This window comes from Pinus tabuliformis, chromosome 7 (genome assembly GCF_031772625.1).
Source record: "Pinus tabuliformis cultivar Carrire ecotype Pingquan chromosome 7, CPIR1, whole genome shotgun sequence".
NCBI lineage: Eukaryota > Viridiplantae > Streptophyta > Pinopsida > Pinales > Pinaceae > Pinus > Pinus tabuliformis.
The window spans coordinates 313166735-313184136 of NC_142293.1; the positions used below are offsets into that span (position 1 = coordinate 313166735).

Genomic DNA, 17402 nt, shown 5'->3' on the forward strand with positions numbered 1-17402 from the left:
TTAAAGAGATAAAGATGAGTTGTACCTTGAGTTGTAATTAGTTAGCTCAGTTAACTGAGCTAAGTCGAATTAGATTAGCTCCAACGAGTTCAGTTAGTTAATGCATGCATGCATGTAACTGCTGCACCTCAAATAACTGAATATTCTCTCATAAATAACTCATGCATGTCAGTTCAGTCAAAGACCCAGTTGAGATCAGAGGAAGGGACAGTGTACTATTAGTTGGAGGATTTTCCTATATAGGAAACTCATCCATGCAGAAGGAATTATCTCCTTCAAGATTGCATAGTTATATCAGAGGTTAGTGAGTGTGTGAAGAGGCCAATTCACACAGGTGGCAGCACTGGACCCCAAGGAAAACTGCGCAAGGAAATAGGAGGCTTGGAGGGAAGAGGAGAAGGTTTGTGAGAAGCCTTTGGCTGTCTATGAGCAGCAGATGGATTGCAAAGAGAGCAGGATAGCTTGTGAGCTAATTCTTTTTGTAATTTGAACATATTTCCACTTGTATGATAATACAGAGATTGGGGTTTTAGGCTGAGGCTTTCCCCGGGTTATTCTTCTGTGTTCATGTGTGATTGATTTCTCTTCTCTTTTATATGTGTTCAAATTGATCTTGCTCATATTCGATTAAGCTTTCGCAAGTTTGTTGTAGAAGTAGATCTTGTGTTTTGCTTTAGTATATTGCATAATCTGTTGATCTACAGTGGGAAATTTTATAGAGAGGGCCTGCATAAGTGACGCAGAGAGGCCTAGGGCTGACGCAGTCAAGCAGGGGCTGACGCAGAGTCTCTGGGAGCCACACAGAGGTCAGCCAGGCTTACGCTGGGACTAGGAGAAGTGCTGGAGAATTTTTCTCTCTGTGGGTAAGCCAGTTTGGCACCCTGTTGTACTGAAGAATTGCTGAATAATAAAATCCTCCCTTGCTGCACTGGTTTTCCCACATTGGGTTTTTACGGGGACTATTGCCCAAAATATTTGTGTCAATGTGTTGATTCTTGTACATGTGTTTGTTTCTGTATTACGGTGTGATATTTGCAGCAGAATTTATTTTAATGTTTATTGAAGGAATTTCATAAATAACTCACTGAAGAATAAGTAGGAAAAGTAAATCAGATGTTGCAGTGATAGAATTTTCACATGGTATCAAAGTGAGTAATCAGAGACAGGAAGGGAAAATCAGTTAGGCATCCACGTCAGGGGACTCGCACAGATTTTCAGAAGATTGCACAAGAGAAAGAGACTTTGATTTCTCTATGTTGGCTTCCAGGCTGGAAGAAGAAGTGGCTTGTATGACTAGTTCTGCATCATCAGAAATGTGGTATATAGACAGTGGAGCCTCGTGGCATATGACGAGAATCAAGGAATGTTTTTCAGAATATCGAGAAGAGAAAATGAACTTTCAGATCACCATGGGGAACAAGGCAAAGTGTACTCTAGTAGGGAAGGGTACCATAGTTTTTCAAACAGAATCGGAAGAACAGTTCCATACTACAAATGTGTTGCATGTACCAGGATTGGGGATTAACTTACTTTCCGTGTCGCAACTTCAAGGCAAGGGTTATAATGTCTACTTCATCAAGGAGAAGGTATAAGTCAAACACCCGAGCTGGAAAAAGAAAGTGCAGATCGGGATCAAAAGTAATAGGTTGTATAGATTACAACTAGAATCACCAATGGCACTAATAGGGAGTCATGGAGACAAGGACTTGAATGAACTATGGCACAGAAGAACGGGTCATTTGCACCATGGAGCTCTGAGAATTCTTAGGAGCACTGTAACAGGAGTTCCAGATCTGAGTACGGAATGAGATGATGAATGCAGAGGATGCGCTCTAAAAGTATGCCAAGGCAGCATTTCCTAGGAGCAAACACAGGGCCAAGAGTGTACTAGGATTGATAAACTCAGATATCTGCGGACCTATGTCCGTCAAAGCTCTCAGTGGTGCTGAATATTTCCTTACCTTCATTAATGACTACTCAAGGAAAACTTGGATTTATTTTCTGAAAACCAAGGACGAGGTTTTCTGTCGATTTAAAGAGTTCAAGGCTCTTGTGGAGAATATGACTGGGAAGAAAATAAAAGTTTTGCGCTCTGATAATAGTGGAGAGTATGTCGATAAGGACTTCACTGATTTTTGCGCTAAGGAGGGCATCAAAAGAGAGTGGATAGCTCCCTACAATCTGGAGCAGAAGGGGGTAGCATAAAGAAAGAATAGGACTATCATAGAAGCAGCTAGGGCCATGATGTATGATCAAGATATGCCGAAATTCCTGAGGGTGGAAGCATGCAACACAGCAGTCTATGTTCAGAACAGGACTCCTCATCGGGCGTTGGGCAAGATCACTCCAAAGAAAGTTTTCACAGGGAAGACACCTGAAGTCAATCATTTCAGGATATTTGGGAGTTTAGCATATTGCCGCATACCAGAGGAAAAGAGGAAGAAGCTGGATCAAATTGTGGAAAAGGGATATCTAGTGGGATATAGCAAGAAAACTAAGACATACAGATGTAAAGTTCATGGAGGACAGGGATTTCAGAAAATCTCGTGAGATGCCTTCCGAGGAGCAGTCAAAAGAGGAGCCGTCGATTAAGCCTCTTCAACCAATGGAAGTAAAAAATTCTTCCTCGGGTCAAGAAGATTCTCAGGATGAGGAGGAGGAGCTAACAGAGGCACCTGCTGGCAGAGGAAGAACTAGCAAGGAACTTCGTCAAATTCTGCGAGATGCAAAGGACTTCATCGGTGCGCCAAGAAACAATAAGAGGGAGCGAAAACAATGAGATAGATATCAGGCATTAGTAGCTCTGGATGGGGAGTCTGCCAGTTTCAAGGAGGCAGCTCAACATCAAGTTTGGCTAGACGCGATGGTAGAGGAGTACAACTCCATAATGGTGAACGATGTCTGGGAGGTAGTGCCAAGGCCTCAAGACAGATCAGTGGTAGGTTCGAGATGGATCTACAAGATCAAATACATTGCAAACGGCAGTGTTGAGAAATACAAGGCCAAGTTTGTGGCTAACGAGTATGCTCAAAAGGAAGGAATTGACTACGAGGAGACCTTCGCCCCCGTGGCCAAGTATATGTCTATTAGGACCGTGATATCTCTTGCAGCTCAGATGGGATGGGAGATTCATCAGATGGGTGTCAAAACGGCTTTTTTGAAGGGGGTAATAGAAGAAGAGGTATATTGAACAACCAGAGGGCTTTGAGACATATGAGAAGAAGTCTCATGTATGCAGGTTAAAGAAAGCCTTGTATGGGCTGAAATAGGCACCTAGAGCATTGTATGGTCAAATCGATGGCTACTTGCAGAAGATGGGATTTGTCAAGAGTGACGCAGATCCAAATCTCTACTATCTGGTTGTAGAGAATGAGTCGCTAATCTTAGTATTGTATGCAGATGATCTCTTTTTGACAGGATCATCCAAGCTCATCGGGGACTGCAAGAAGAATCTAGCCACAGAATTCGATATGAAGGATTTGGGACGAATGCATTATTTCCTAGGGTTGGAAGTTTGGCAACAAAAGGGAGATATGCTACAGAAATCCTAAAGAGATTCAGGATGGAGGACTATAGACCCATGGCTACTCCAATGATCACCAACTGGAAGAAGATTGATGCATCAGAAGACAAGGATGTTGATCCCACCTTTTACAGGCAGCTCATAGGGTCCCTAATGTATCTGGTCAATACCAGGCCAGACATCTGCTACGCTGTCAACACCCTCAGTCAGTTCATGTTGGACCCGAAGAGGGCGCACTGGGCAGCAGCCAAACATGTTCTCAGGTATTTACAGGGAATAGTCGATTATGGACTCTTGTACACCAAGAGTAAGGATATCAGATTGAGTGGATTTACTAATTCAGATTGGGCAGGAAGTTCAGTGGATCGGAAAAGTACCTCTGGGTACTGTTTCAACATTGGATCAGGAATGACCTCCTGGTGCAGTAGGAAACAAAATCTCGTGGCTCTGAGCTCATCTGAGACAGAATATATGGCGGCAAGCACAGCTTCGTGTGAGGCCATATGGCTTAGAAAACTACTTGTGAACCTATTCAGAAGGAATATGGAGGCGACCAGGATCATGTGCGATAATCAGAGTTGCATCAAGCTCTCTGAAAATCCAGTGTTTCATGATAGGTTGAAGCATATTGATATCCGGTGTCACTTTGTCAGGGACTGTGTCCAATGGGGAGCTGTACAATTGAGCTACACTCCTATAGGAGAACAGGTGGCGTACATCCTCACCGAGGCCCTTGGAAGGACAAAGTTTGACTACTTCAGGGAAAAGATGGGGATGGTAAAGAACCCATTTCAATAGCAGAAATGGGAGTGATAACAACACAGATGCAGAGGGAGTTGCAGTGCAGATGCAATGTTGGGGGAAAGGACTAGCAGCAACACGGATGCAGAGGGAGCTAGTGTATCAATGCAGCAGTGCAAAGAATGTTGGCCAGGGAGGCTTAGCATCAGCACAAGGACCGATGCCGGATGATCAGGATGATACTCAGTGAGGAGTATTACTAGAGCACAATCCTCGCTAATAAGAGTGTTGATTTGGGGTAGCATCGGATGTGCTCTAGCCACTAAAATTGGTGGAGAGGCTAAAGCAGATGAGATCTCCAATACCCATAAATGGTTTGGGCAGATTCTAAACAGTTTGGGAGATATTAAAATAATTAATATTTTTAATGAAGTCCCTAACTCTAAACTTAGGGAAAATAAAATATTAATGTGAATTAATATAAAATTGTGTTAGAAGAGTCCAAAATACATGGATCAAACCAAAGTTAATCTTAGTCGTTGATTAGGGACTTAATATCGGTCGTTGATTTGTCAACGAGAAAAGTATAAGAGGAGGCTTGAGGGTCACTTGGAAGACACACTGAGGGAGACCAGTCAGTGCAATTTCTGGAGCAGGGTTAGCTGAGAAATTCAAACAAGTGGTCTAGTGAGCAGTCAAGAGGGAGCAAGTACAGAACAGAGAGAAGGGATCAGCCACTGGAGATCAGCGTTGAGGCAGGAGAGGCAGACGCAGGGTAGTTCAAGCAGATGCAGAGGCAGCAAGAGATTGCACAGTCACTAGAGGGCCTGCGTGGGTGACGCAAAGAGGCCGAGGGCTGATGCAGTCAATCAAGGGCTGACGCAGAGTGTCTGGGAGCCATGCAGAGGTCAGCCAAGCTGACGCTGGGACTAGGAGAAGTGCTAGAGAATTTTTCTCTTTGTGGGTAAGCCAGTTTGGCACCCTGTTGTACTGAAGAATTGCTGAATAATAAAATCCTCCCTTGCTGCACTCGTTTTCCCACATTGGGTTTTTCTGAGGACTATTGTCCAAAATAGTTGTGTCAATGTGTTGATTCTTGTACATGTGTTTGTTTCTGTATTACGGTGTGATATCTACAGCAGAATTTATTTTAATGTTTATTGAAGGAATTTCATAAATTACTTATTGAAGAATAAGTAGGAAAAGTAAATCAGATGTTGCAATGATAGAATTTTCACATGTGCTCGTATTAGTAACTATACTCATGCTCTACTATCCCTGATCCTATTGCTCAGCTCTAGGAGCTTCTACTGGTTGCTCGTTCTAATCATCTGTTGCTAGTAAATCTTTTGACCTCCTACCTTTCCTCTTGATAGTGTCTTTGGTTGTCTATGTTCACCTGCCATATGTGTAGATGCTCCACTGTCAATTACCCATATATTTCCATCTTCAAAAGTCCCTGTAAGTGTTGAGAATAATCCGTTGTCCTTTGTAGTGGAGGTCTTGGTCATATAGTTCTTAATGGATGATAGGAGATCCTTAAATTCTTTGATGCCTTGCTTGAGGTGGCTTGCCATCGTAGAGAACTACTTCAATGAGAACTTCAATGACTTCTTCAAGGATGTAGTGATCTTCATCATGCCCTTTGTCAACCTTAGCTCTGATACCATGTTGAGAAATAAATAGGGCTACAAATGAGGTGATTTCTCTTAAACTTGATAACTTCTTGTGATGTTCTTTTACTTTTCTTGATTATTAGCTTCTTCTTTTCTTATTATTATGTTGTTCTTATCATCAAACGGCAACCAAAACAAGAAGATCAATAGTACACAAGGACACAAGATGTACGCTGCTAGCCAAGGTCGAAACCTTTCCTCTTGAGAGGAAAACCCACAAATCTCTTTTCTTCTTATAGATTCTTCAAATGACAAATTCCAAGACCTCTAGACCAATACCCTTCTAGGACCAAGTCGAGCGTTCTTAATGATGTGCTTCTTCAATCCAAGTCAGACAAAGTCAAATATCTTCCAGCAGCACAACTTCGACCCCAAGCTTCAGATTTTCGACCCCAACTACAGGTCTAAAATTTTCGGCCCCCCTGCAACCAGCTGTAGCTTCGCATGTGTGGGAGAATTAGGGCTTCTAGAGTTCCTTCCTTCCTTTGCTTGGACTGCTTCTTCTTCTATGCCTTATAAGAGATCAAATTACCTCTTTTTCCTTAGATTTCAACCCTCCTTGACTTCTTGACAACTTCGGCCTAGTACCTGCAAAACCCTAGCCTTCCTTTCGCACTTGTGAGAGATAGAGTGAGAGAGAGATCGAAAATATAGTCTTCCTTCGTCCTTCAATGTCCTTCTCTTGCCTTCTTATTCTTGTCCTTAGCTTGATAGATGAGTGAATGAGTGAGTGAGTACATAGGAGGTCGAATGCTCTCTTATACATAGGCTTCCAAGGAGGACGACATGCCCTAATTACGTTGACTTATACACTTCCAAGCCGACTTGGTCTTGGAGGGGTATTTTGACACTTTTAACTCAAAATAATTCTTTTGACATGTTACAAGATGCCCAATGGAGTCTTTTCCATATGACAATGACTCTGACTTCTTAACTCAATAACAAAACCTATAAGCACTCAATGGATGTTTTGACCTAAAATAAAATGACCTTGAGCATGAAACCCATGCTACAAAAAATAGTAATTATGACTTTTTTTTCATTTTACAATATACAAGAATCAAGAGTACATATGAAGACCGAACCTAGTTACATATTTCAACACCTATGTTACTGTGGAGTGAAGCATCGATGATAGTTGCCTACATTCAAAACAGAAATCCTCATCAAATCTTGGAAGACAAGACTCGTGAAGAAGCGTTAACCAGACAAAAACCCCAGGTTGGTAATTTAAGAATATTTGGTTGTCCAGTTTATATTCATGTACCTAAAGATAAGAGAAGGAAGTTAGAGCCTTCAAGAAAGAAAGGAATATTCGTTGGTAACAATGAATCATCAAAAACATATATAATATATATTCCAGGACAAAAACAAGTTGAAGTTAGAAGGTATGTGACTTTTGATGAGAATGTGGCTTATTGGAAGACTAAAGAAGTGGACTCTGATGCTCCCAAGGAAGAAGAATCAAGTCCATCAAATCCTTTTGAACATCCCATTGATCATCAAGAAGAGAAAAATGGGCCAAGCGAACCATTAGACCCAATCATTGTTCCCGAAATTAAGAAAAGTCCAGCTTGGTTGAGCTCGACTTTGCAGGAAGCCAAAGGACATGCAGCACCACATGGCACCTTCAAGGAAATCAAGAGGCCAAAGAAGAATTCTGGTTGTGCAACGTTGATGACTAATCTTATTGATGTTGAGCCTTCCAACTATAAAGAAGTTGCTAAACAGCAAGTTTGGAAAAATGCAATATTGGAAGAATACCAATCAATTATGAAGAATGATGTATTTGAAATTGTGCCTAGACCTTAAGGAGAATCACTGGTGTCCCCCGAATGGATATACAAGATTAAGCATGTAGTGGATGGCAACATTGACAAACATAAGGCGAGATTTGTGGCTAGAAGTTTCTCCCATCTTAAGAGGGAGAAAACTATGATAAGATTTTTTCTCTAGTTACCAGGTACACTACCATTAGATCCATTATTTCTATTGCTTTTTCTATGGGTTGAAATTTACATCAAATGGATGTAAAGACTGCTTTTCTTGATGGCGTGATTGAAGAAGAAGTGTACTTAGAGCACCCTGAAGGTTTAGAGGTCCATGGTAGAGAGCCTCATGTTTGCAGGTTGAAGAAAGCCTTGTATGGACTTAAGAAAGCACCAAGAGCCCGGCATACACGAATTGAAAATTATCTAACAAGACTTAGTTTCTCCAAAAGCAATGCTAACCCAAACCTATACTTCAAGGTCGAGAAGAATGAACCTGTGATCCTATTGTTGTGTTGATGACCTATTTCTGACATGTATGGAGCATTTGATTATTCGGTGTAAGAGGGAGCTAGCTTCCAAATTTGATATGAAGGATCTTGGATTGATGCACTATTATTTGGAGATAGCCATATGGAAAAAGGCAAGTGAAATCTTTCTTGGTTAAGGAAAATATATTATCAAGATCCTACAAAAGTTTGGTATGATGGATTGCAAGTTGATTTCAACTCCAATGGTTACAAATTTAAGAAAGCTAAGAGATTTTGAATATGATTTGATAGATCCATTGTACCAGAAGCTTATTGGCTCGTTGTTTTATTTGATTAATACCATCTCGAAAATTTGCTTTGCGGTGAACACGCTAAGCCAATTCCAGGTGGAACCTAGACGCAATCATTGGATTGCAACAAAGCACATATTGAGTTACTTGTGTGCTACGATTAACTTTGGTTTGAGATATGTCTCAAACAGCGATATTCAATTGCAGGTTTATACAAATGCAGATTGGGCAGGGAGTGTTGAAGACCAAAAGAGTACATTCGGAGGTTGCTTAAGTTTGGGCTCCGCTATGATTTCGTGGATGAGCAAGAAGTAGACATTTGTTGCAGTTAGTACTACCAAGACATAATATATCACAACTAGCTTGGCAAGTTGTGGAGTAGTGTAGCTTTGGAAGTTACTGGCACAATTGTTTGATCATGTGCTTGAGCCAACCGTAATATATTGTGATAATCAAAGTTGTGTGAAGCTGACAGAGAATCCATTGTTACATGACAAGTCAAAGCACATTGAGATCAAGTACCACTTCATTTGTGACATGGTGCAAAAAGGAGCAGTGAAGCTCCAGTATGTCTCCATTGATGAGTGGATTACAAATATTTTGATGAAGCCTCTATCTTGTGCAATGTGTGTGTACTTAAGAGACAAGCTTGGACTTGTGGAGAATGCCTCTCTCATTGAGAAGGAATGATGATGAGATACCATTGTGGACTGAAATTCTCCCTGTATCAAGTATTGTGACCTGCATTAGGGAGATTGTCACTATGTCAAGTACTATAACCCGAATTAGGAAGGATGGTTCGGAGAAATGACATTCTTCCTATGTCATGTATGACCCGAATTAGGAAGAATGGTCCTAGAGCATCAAGCTCATTTAGCATCGAGCCTCAAATTACTTTGATAAGAGTGTGGCCTTTGGCAATTCACCATGTGTCAAGACGTTGACCTGAATTATGGCGACTAGTTGATGTGTTTGAAGTAACAATCCAAACTATGGTGAGGATATGCCATAGGTCTGAGGTACTGTCCCGAATGATGGTACTATGAAAATTCCTGCACTCTGAAGGAACCCCTACTACAGCAAATCTGAATCTACTTCACCTACTTGATTTTTAAATTGCATTCATCAAGTTATTCTTCTGAATACTGAAGCAAATTACTTCTGTAGCCTACACTATTTAAATATTTGATCTCATGAAACAAAAAACAGAGCAAAGAACAAGATACATAGGACACACTTATTTTTTGACACAATAGTCCCTAGAAAAACCCAATGCGGGAAAACCGATACAGCAATTCTGAGGGTTTATTATTATGCCGGAGAAATGTTTGAATACAAATCTAGGATGCTCATCTAGCAATCCTTTACAGAGAAAAACACTGGAGGAAAATCTGAGTAAGTTTTACCTCACTTCACCCAGCAAAATTTCGGCACAACAATGACTCACCCCGATTATTTCTACGTTGGCCCTGCGTCAACCCTGCGTCAGCGTCTCTGCCCTCTGCGTCAACTATCCCGGCTGTTCCGGTTGTTCTCGGCAGTTCTGGATTCTGCATGACAGGTACTAACCCGAATGATGGTATCATGATGATTTTGTTGATTTACCATGTGTTAAAGATGTTCGATCCCATTATGGTAAATGGTTGATGTTATTGGATCACCATGCATCACAATTGTGACCCAATTATGGTAATGATTTGTTATAACCGTTTCTTAGAGAAATTTGTTTAAAATGAAGAACATTTGTCTAGTCATTATGAACACCTCCCTAGCTAAGAGGGAATGTTGAATTTTGTAGCTATGGTTGGTCATCATAATTTTGCTTTTATAATGTAAAAGAAATTTGTAAGACAAGTTCTTCATGTCATTTTTATTATTTAGCCCTTGAAAGGATTTTTATAAGACATGTTCTTCATGTTAGATTTAAAAGAGAAATTTTCGAAATTTGAAATTTGAATTTTGAATTTTTGGCTCCAAGATAGTCAATTCGGCCCTCCCTCAAGTCAAATCGGCCTAGTGAAGAGACACACCCATTTTGGACAGGCAGATTGCTATATAAAGGCATTTGACTGCCTCCACAAAGGTACCATTCGACCTCACACAAAAAGACAAGTTTTGGGCATCCAAGAGAAGGACAAGAAGAAGAAGAAGGACAAAAAGGATGAATATTTCTCTCTAGCTTGCATTTCTCTCTCTAAGAACTAGCACGTGTTACCTTTTTGGGCAGCAGTTTCTGGTCAAGCCGAAACTCTGGACAATTTCTAGGCAGACCGAAATTCTGAGCAAATTTGAGACAATCAAAATTTTGTAGAGTAGAAGTTTGACTTGACTTTGACTTGACTTGAGGGTTGGAGACCAGGTTTGACCATAGTTTGTTGATCTTGTTGATGTCATAGTTGACTAGCCGCATTAGATGTATCTCTTGTTGAACTGAGGAATTTCTCTAAAGAAAAAGGTGTTGGGTTTTTTCCCTCAAGTGGGTTTTCCCAAGGTAAATCTTGTGTTCTCTTTTGTGCATTGTGAGCTCTACTATCTTTATGGTTTATGGTTGAATTTCTAAAGTGTGATTGCTTAATGATATACTAGAATTGTTAAAACAAGATCTATATCATTCGAAGTAATTACCAGTAGATCAGAAATATTGTGCTTGTATCTATTGCACTTGAAAAATCAACACTAATCACTTAAGGGTGCTATATAGGTTATCTACGATGAACTATGAGTATGTGAAAGATGTAACTATGCAATTTTATTAACAAAGTTTTTATACTCTCTCAAATTGTCATTCATAAATGTGTGTGCTTTATTTTTCCTATAAGAATATCATAAAATGAGATGGCATGAAAAACTCAAGATTGGGGAACAACATTCAAATAGGAGGCTTTCCATGGAAGGAGGATATGCCAAAATGTCTTAGGGGAGGTGCAAAAAGGAAAAAAATAATCTCAAGCCTTCTTGATTCAAGAAACTTTCACTTCTAATGTCAGGAGGCAGTGATACTCTCTACGGATAATAGAAACAAAGGACAGGTCACTGGATGGAAGAAATTGAAGATATTTCTGCATGGACCGATGCTTCTTATCATACCAAAAAATTATAGGACAAGAACCAGTAGGGTGAAGATCCTTGGGAAGATGGATGTAACGAGGATAAGAGTCAAGGGCAACTTCCCAAAGATTTGTTGTGTCTATTTAGGACCCAATCCTCCAATTGAAGTTTCCTTGTATGCAACATGGAATCATAAATATTTTTATAATTTCACTTCCCTATTATTTCCTTCCTCGTAGCACATTTCTTATCCAAGACCTCTAGGATCTCACATTTCGTGTGTCTAATTTTGAGTTGTTCAGGGGAATATATATGTGGTAATTCTTCTAGAAGCCAGTATTTTGAGTTGTATGTCATAACTATTGCTGAAAATAGCTTGATTACTAACAAAACTATTAAGGAAGAAATATCATAGGCATAAGGAGGAAGATGCAGCTATAAAGAGAAGCAAATTAAACTTTAAAATATACCGGGGTTTCACATTGTAGTTTTTATTCCATGTAAGCTGTCTAGTTGCCATGAATCTCATCCAAACCAGGATTCCAGCCAGGCCCAACTCCCCTTCATCTTTGGCTCTATTTGTCAACCCTGTTGCAATATTGAATCTGCATTGGACATGAGGAAGAGCACAGAACTTTTAATACAAGAGAGAAGCCTAAAGTGCAAAATTCCTTTAAACTCCTCAAAGTGTCCATTCAATAAAACACAACGATTTGAATCTCAAAAATGCAAAAGGTAAAGATCCTAAAACACAGAACGGCATTATCATTAACAAAATGGAACAGCAGCCCATTTGTATGAGATGAGCTGTTTATATCTTACAAGGAACAAAAAATAAAATCTCTATTTGGGAGGGAGGCTACCATTGCAATTCAATTTTGAAATTTGTCCATCAAAGTGTGAGAAATATTCACCCTTTGGTACTAAACCACAAGGCCAAACATTTAAAGTACAAAGTTTAAACCGTAGAATAACAAAATTGCCAATATATCATTGAAATCACAATTTTCATTGTCTAACTCAAAATGAAAAATCAGCCCAGAAAAATCATGATATATGGAAAAAATCAGGAAAATTTGCTATTCAGGGGGAACATGCTTATATGGGGGAGAAACAGTTTTGTGGGGGTTATTTGTGTTTGCAACTGTTGGGAATTGAGAGTGGAGCAGTTTGTCATCATCATTCATCAATCTTAGGATGGCCAAAAAATTGTTTTATCGCCATCAAAGAATTTCTCTTGGAGTAGGGATAGACTTTTATCCATGGTTTTCATATTCCCAGGGATTTGCTAAAATTCCACAACTGATTCTTTTGAGATTTATGCAAGGATTTGCAGAGTGCATACTGCTTGTCTATTAATATCTATTTTTCATGAGTCACAAAATGACTGTTAAAGTCTTATTTTTTTACCATCATTTTTTATGTCCATTTTTTGTGTTTGTGCCCTAGGTTTGAAACTTTGCAGTTGAAACTTTTAACATCATCGTGCCAACATTTCAGAAGCTTTAGATCCATTTGGCAATATGCCAAACCACGTGATGGGACAAATCAACAAAAACTTGATTCGCAGGCTCTGTGGAAAGGATATGATGGGACAAATCAACAAAAACTTCATTCGCAGGCTCTGTGGAAAGGATATGATGGGACAAATCAACAAAAGATTCATTCGCAGGCTCTGTGGAAAGGATATGATGGGTGGGATTAGTCACTTCAAAAAACACCTTGCTATAATCCCATGGTATGAGCTTGACACTTGTCCCAGTTCAAGCCCAAAAGTCACACAAGCTGCCCATCAATCTGTTTATGAAAAGGATAAGAAGAAGAAAGACAAAACCTTTCTTCAAGGATAAGATAGGGAGGCTAAGGAGGAAGCTATTAGAACTTAGAAGAAATTTAGCAATATGAGTATTTTGTATTTAGAATTGAATGTTGACTAATCTACTTTAATAAGCTACAAAAGATGTTTGAAACTCATTTGTTGTCTTAAGACTCAAGTCATGCACATCTTATGTATTGGTCCTTTTTACATATTTATGTGGCAATGTGATTATGTGATGTTGTTGTTGGCTTATTTTTTTAATGATTTCATTTTGTAATTTTTAACACTTGCCATAATTTATCGATTTACAAAAAATGGTAAATATTTTTTACAGCTAGTTATAAGAATTCCACCCATAAATTCTGTGTTCATTTATTTTGTTTTTCCCACTGTGTGCCCTAGGTTTACTGTTTTGTTTTCTCAGTGATCATTGTGTTCATTTCTTTCAATTCTGTGCCCTTGGTTTACTGCTTTGTTTTAGCAGCATTCTTTGTGTTCATTTATTTTTGTTCTGCTCTAGGTTTACCATTTTATTATGATATGCAGTCAAAGGAATCTGAATTTTTCTTTCTAATATGCTATGAACTTCAGGACAATTGTGAACAAATTAGTGGAGAATAACATCAAAGGAAATTTTCCACATCTCTCTGCAAGCACAGCAATTGAAATCGATAAACCCACAGTTCCTATCCTTGCTAGAGGTTCAAAGAAAGAAGAAAATGGAAGTCCATGAAGAGAGTTAGTCTGTTTTTGTCATATGGGTTTGCTTCACTGCTTTTTCCCGATCCGTTTTTCGGAGAAAAGTTCAAACGTTTGAGTGATATGAGATTTGCTCGAATGTCTCATAAATAACGATTATGTTCGAGTGATATGAATGAGCTTTAGATAAGTTGGAATGGGAAAGGTTTTTTTCCGGGTTTGAGAAAAAATGAGGGTTTGTGCAAAGGAGGGTTTGGGTTTGAGGAAGGCACTGTTGGAAGCTGGGTGGAGGAATTAGGAGTTCGACAGTGCAACAGTGAAGGGGTTGGAGCTTAACATATACAATTGTTGTAGGTTATTTACACTCTGAAGTTTTTTTGTACACATTTTCGGAGACATTTGATGAAAGTCGAGAGTATCAGAAATGCATTCAAACATGACAACAAGGAAAGAAATTTCAGAACCTGTGGAAACAAATGATCTAAGACAGGTGAAAATTGCCTCATCAGCCAAACCCGGGAAGTGGGTTTGGTTCAATGTCAAAAGCATCGGGGCATTTTAAACGAAGACTAGCCCGTCTAGAATGGGAGTAAACAAGGAAAAAACAGTCTCAAAGGAAAAGTACTCGGGCCCTTCGCAATAAGCAATATGCAAACAAGTCCCCTTTGCAAGCATGTGGCAACAACAGGCCCAGAGGAAAAGTCATTGATGATTCTCCCTTCTATAGTCCCACATCCACACCTCACACCCGGTCATCTGATCTTTATGTGAAAGAATTGTTAAGTGCAAAAAAAAAGGTTGGAGGTTTTAGAAGCTAAAGAGTAGGAAAGAGATCATACAATTCATGTAATAACAGTTGAAAACCAGGCTTTAGCAGAAAACAATAAAGTTTTGGAGCAAGTGGCATCGCTACAAGAACCTCACCTAATAGGGAAGATAGAATGGCAACACATGAAGGCAGAGGTGCAAAACATGAAGAAATTTGTAGGGGAGTATAGAGGTGGTGAATGCAAAACCATCCCAAGATAAAGGTAAAGTGGTTGGCCAAATAGAGAACCATGAAGAGAGTCGAGACAGCAAGAGAAGAAAGGAAAGGAGGTTCCACGAAAATTTCCAAACTTGGGCTCAAGTTATTAGCAATTTTGCTAATAGGGAAGGAGAAGCAAACATTCGGGTTGGAAACATGCAAGATAGAGAAAGCTAGGAAAGGCAAGATAAAGCAATAAACATAATTATTAAGGGGGCGAAAGACTAGGGGAAAAATGAATGTACTCTTGACCTTGCAAGGGACTTCTTGAAAGACAAGCTGCTATGGCAAGGACAAATATGGAAAACATGGAGGGTAGGTAAGTTTAACGGTGAGAGAGCCAGGCCCATAAAAGTCATAATGCCTAGCTTGCGTGATAAATATTAAATATATCATTCTAAGCAAGAAGCAGCTTTTGAGGGGTTCTCGCTTTTTTCTAGAAGAAAATTTAACTGTAAGACAACAAGAGGAAAAGAGGGAGGAAATGTCAAAGGTTAGGGCAACAAGAGATGAGGGCAAGAGAGCATGGATTTATAAAGGCAAAGTTGTGATTGCATGAGATGAGGTCAAGAGAGCATGGATTTATAAAGGCAAAGTTGTGAAAGCGCGAGATGAGGGCAAGAGAGCATGGATTTATAAAGGCAAAGTTGTGATAGCGCGAGATAAGGGCAAGAGAGCATGGATTTATAAAGGCAAAGTTGTGATAGCGCGATTTGGACCTCCTTCCAAAATAGGGCAGCAAGATGATAATAAAGAAGAGGAAATTGTTCAAAGGTGTAACAAGGTTCGGTCTTCATAATGACATGTGTAATTATGATTTTATGTAATTGATGAAAAGAAGAAAAATGAAATTATTGTAATGCTTGTCTCATGGGTTTCATGAGCAAGGAATTTTATTTTAGTAATGGCTCCCATTGTGAGCCTTTAGGATTTGTCATCTAGTCATAAAAGTCAATTTGAGTCTATGTCATATATGAGGGACCCTTCTTGGGCATGTTGCACTTTTTTATGAGTCATTAAATGTATAGGAAGGCCCTCCAAGACCAAGCAAAGTCTCCTCCTCAAGTCAGCTTCAAGAAGGATAATTATATCTTCACTAAATAACACGTCAGCCCAACTTGCAGTCATGTCGGCCTATTATGGTGGCAAACAACTATAAATAGGCCACTTGGCCTCATTTCAGAGCAAGGAATTCATTGCAGGTCTGAAGTTAGCCAGAGGTGTGAAGGTCAAAAAAAGAAAGTCTCCTAGCTAGTGTGAAGATTGAAAGAAGAGCGAAGTTTTCTTGGGCATCTCTTGGAACTGTTTTGGGTCTGTTTTAGGACACACATGCGAAGGAGGTAAAGGATACTTGCTGCAAAAAGAACCGAGAAGGATAACACAGTCTTGAAAAGGCAGCCGAGTTGGAAGAAAGTCGAAACAAGAAGGGCGCCGAGTCAAGCTAGAAGTAGACCCTATCCAAAGCAAAGAAAATGAAGGCATAAGATAAGGTCTTGTGCATAAGCCAGGGTTTCTGGAATAAGATTGCAAACCTAATTCAAGGAGGTCGGAGGTGTGAAGCAGAAGGAGGTCAAAGTGGAAGAGGAGTCGAGAAAAAGGGAAGCAGCAAAAAGTTGACTATCGTTGTCTAAGGATCTCATCAAGGAAACTTGTGCCTTGGTCTTGGTGTGGCAAATAAGTCAAGGGTTTTGGTCTTGGTATTCATCAATTGGAATCTCTATAAGAAGAAGAATTTGTTTCGATTTTCCTCTCAAGTGGGAGAGGTTTTGGCCCTAGATGATAGCCTATATTCTGTGTCTCTTGTCTCTTTATGGTTTATGCATTGGTAGTTGTTTAATGAAGAAGAACACTACTAGCCTAAGTAAAGGAAGATCCTAATCTAAAGAAGTAAAAAGCACTCACAAGCAGTTACTAATAAAAGAGAAATCACTTAATTTCTATGCCCTAGATTTCTCAACAGGGTTTCAGAGCTAAGGTGACTAAGTCAAGGATGGGCATCATATCAAGGGACACTCAAGGATCAAACCTCAAGGAAGGCATCAAAGCGAAGATCATCTTGAAGTCAGGAAGCATCATAACCCTAGATCAAGAAGTCTACAAAGAAGTATTGGAATCATCATCAATAAATGAAGACCAACATCTACTTAAGTTAAAGTGTTTTGAAGACTATTCATCCAAAGGAAGCTAGATCAAAAGGTGGTGTCATCTCACTCTCTGTGGGATCAAGGATCATTCTTGAAGAAAACTACCTTCATCAAGGAGAAGTTTTCTATCCTCTATATCATTATCAACATCAAGGAAGCAGCAAGAAGAAGGAGC

General features: G+C 39.6%; 1 protein-coding gene across 3 annotated transcripts in view; it reads right to left on the bottom strand.

The window, feature by feature from the left end:
- Positions 1–17402, bottom strand: part of LOC149247167 (alpha-glucan water dikinase, chloroplastic-like) — a 174452-nt gene that overhangs the window by 91243 nt on the left and 65807 nt on the right. For all 3 annotated transcript variants that reach the window (XM_089458137.1, XM_089458135.1, XM_089458136.1), the window contains exon 14: positions 12009–12143. In XM_089458137.1, the coding sequence (XP_089314263.1) occupies positions 12009–12143 (135 nt within the window). The remainder of the gene's footprint in view (positions 1–12008; positions 12144–17402) is intronic.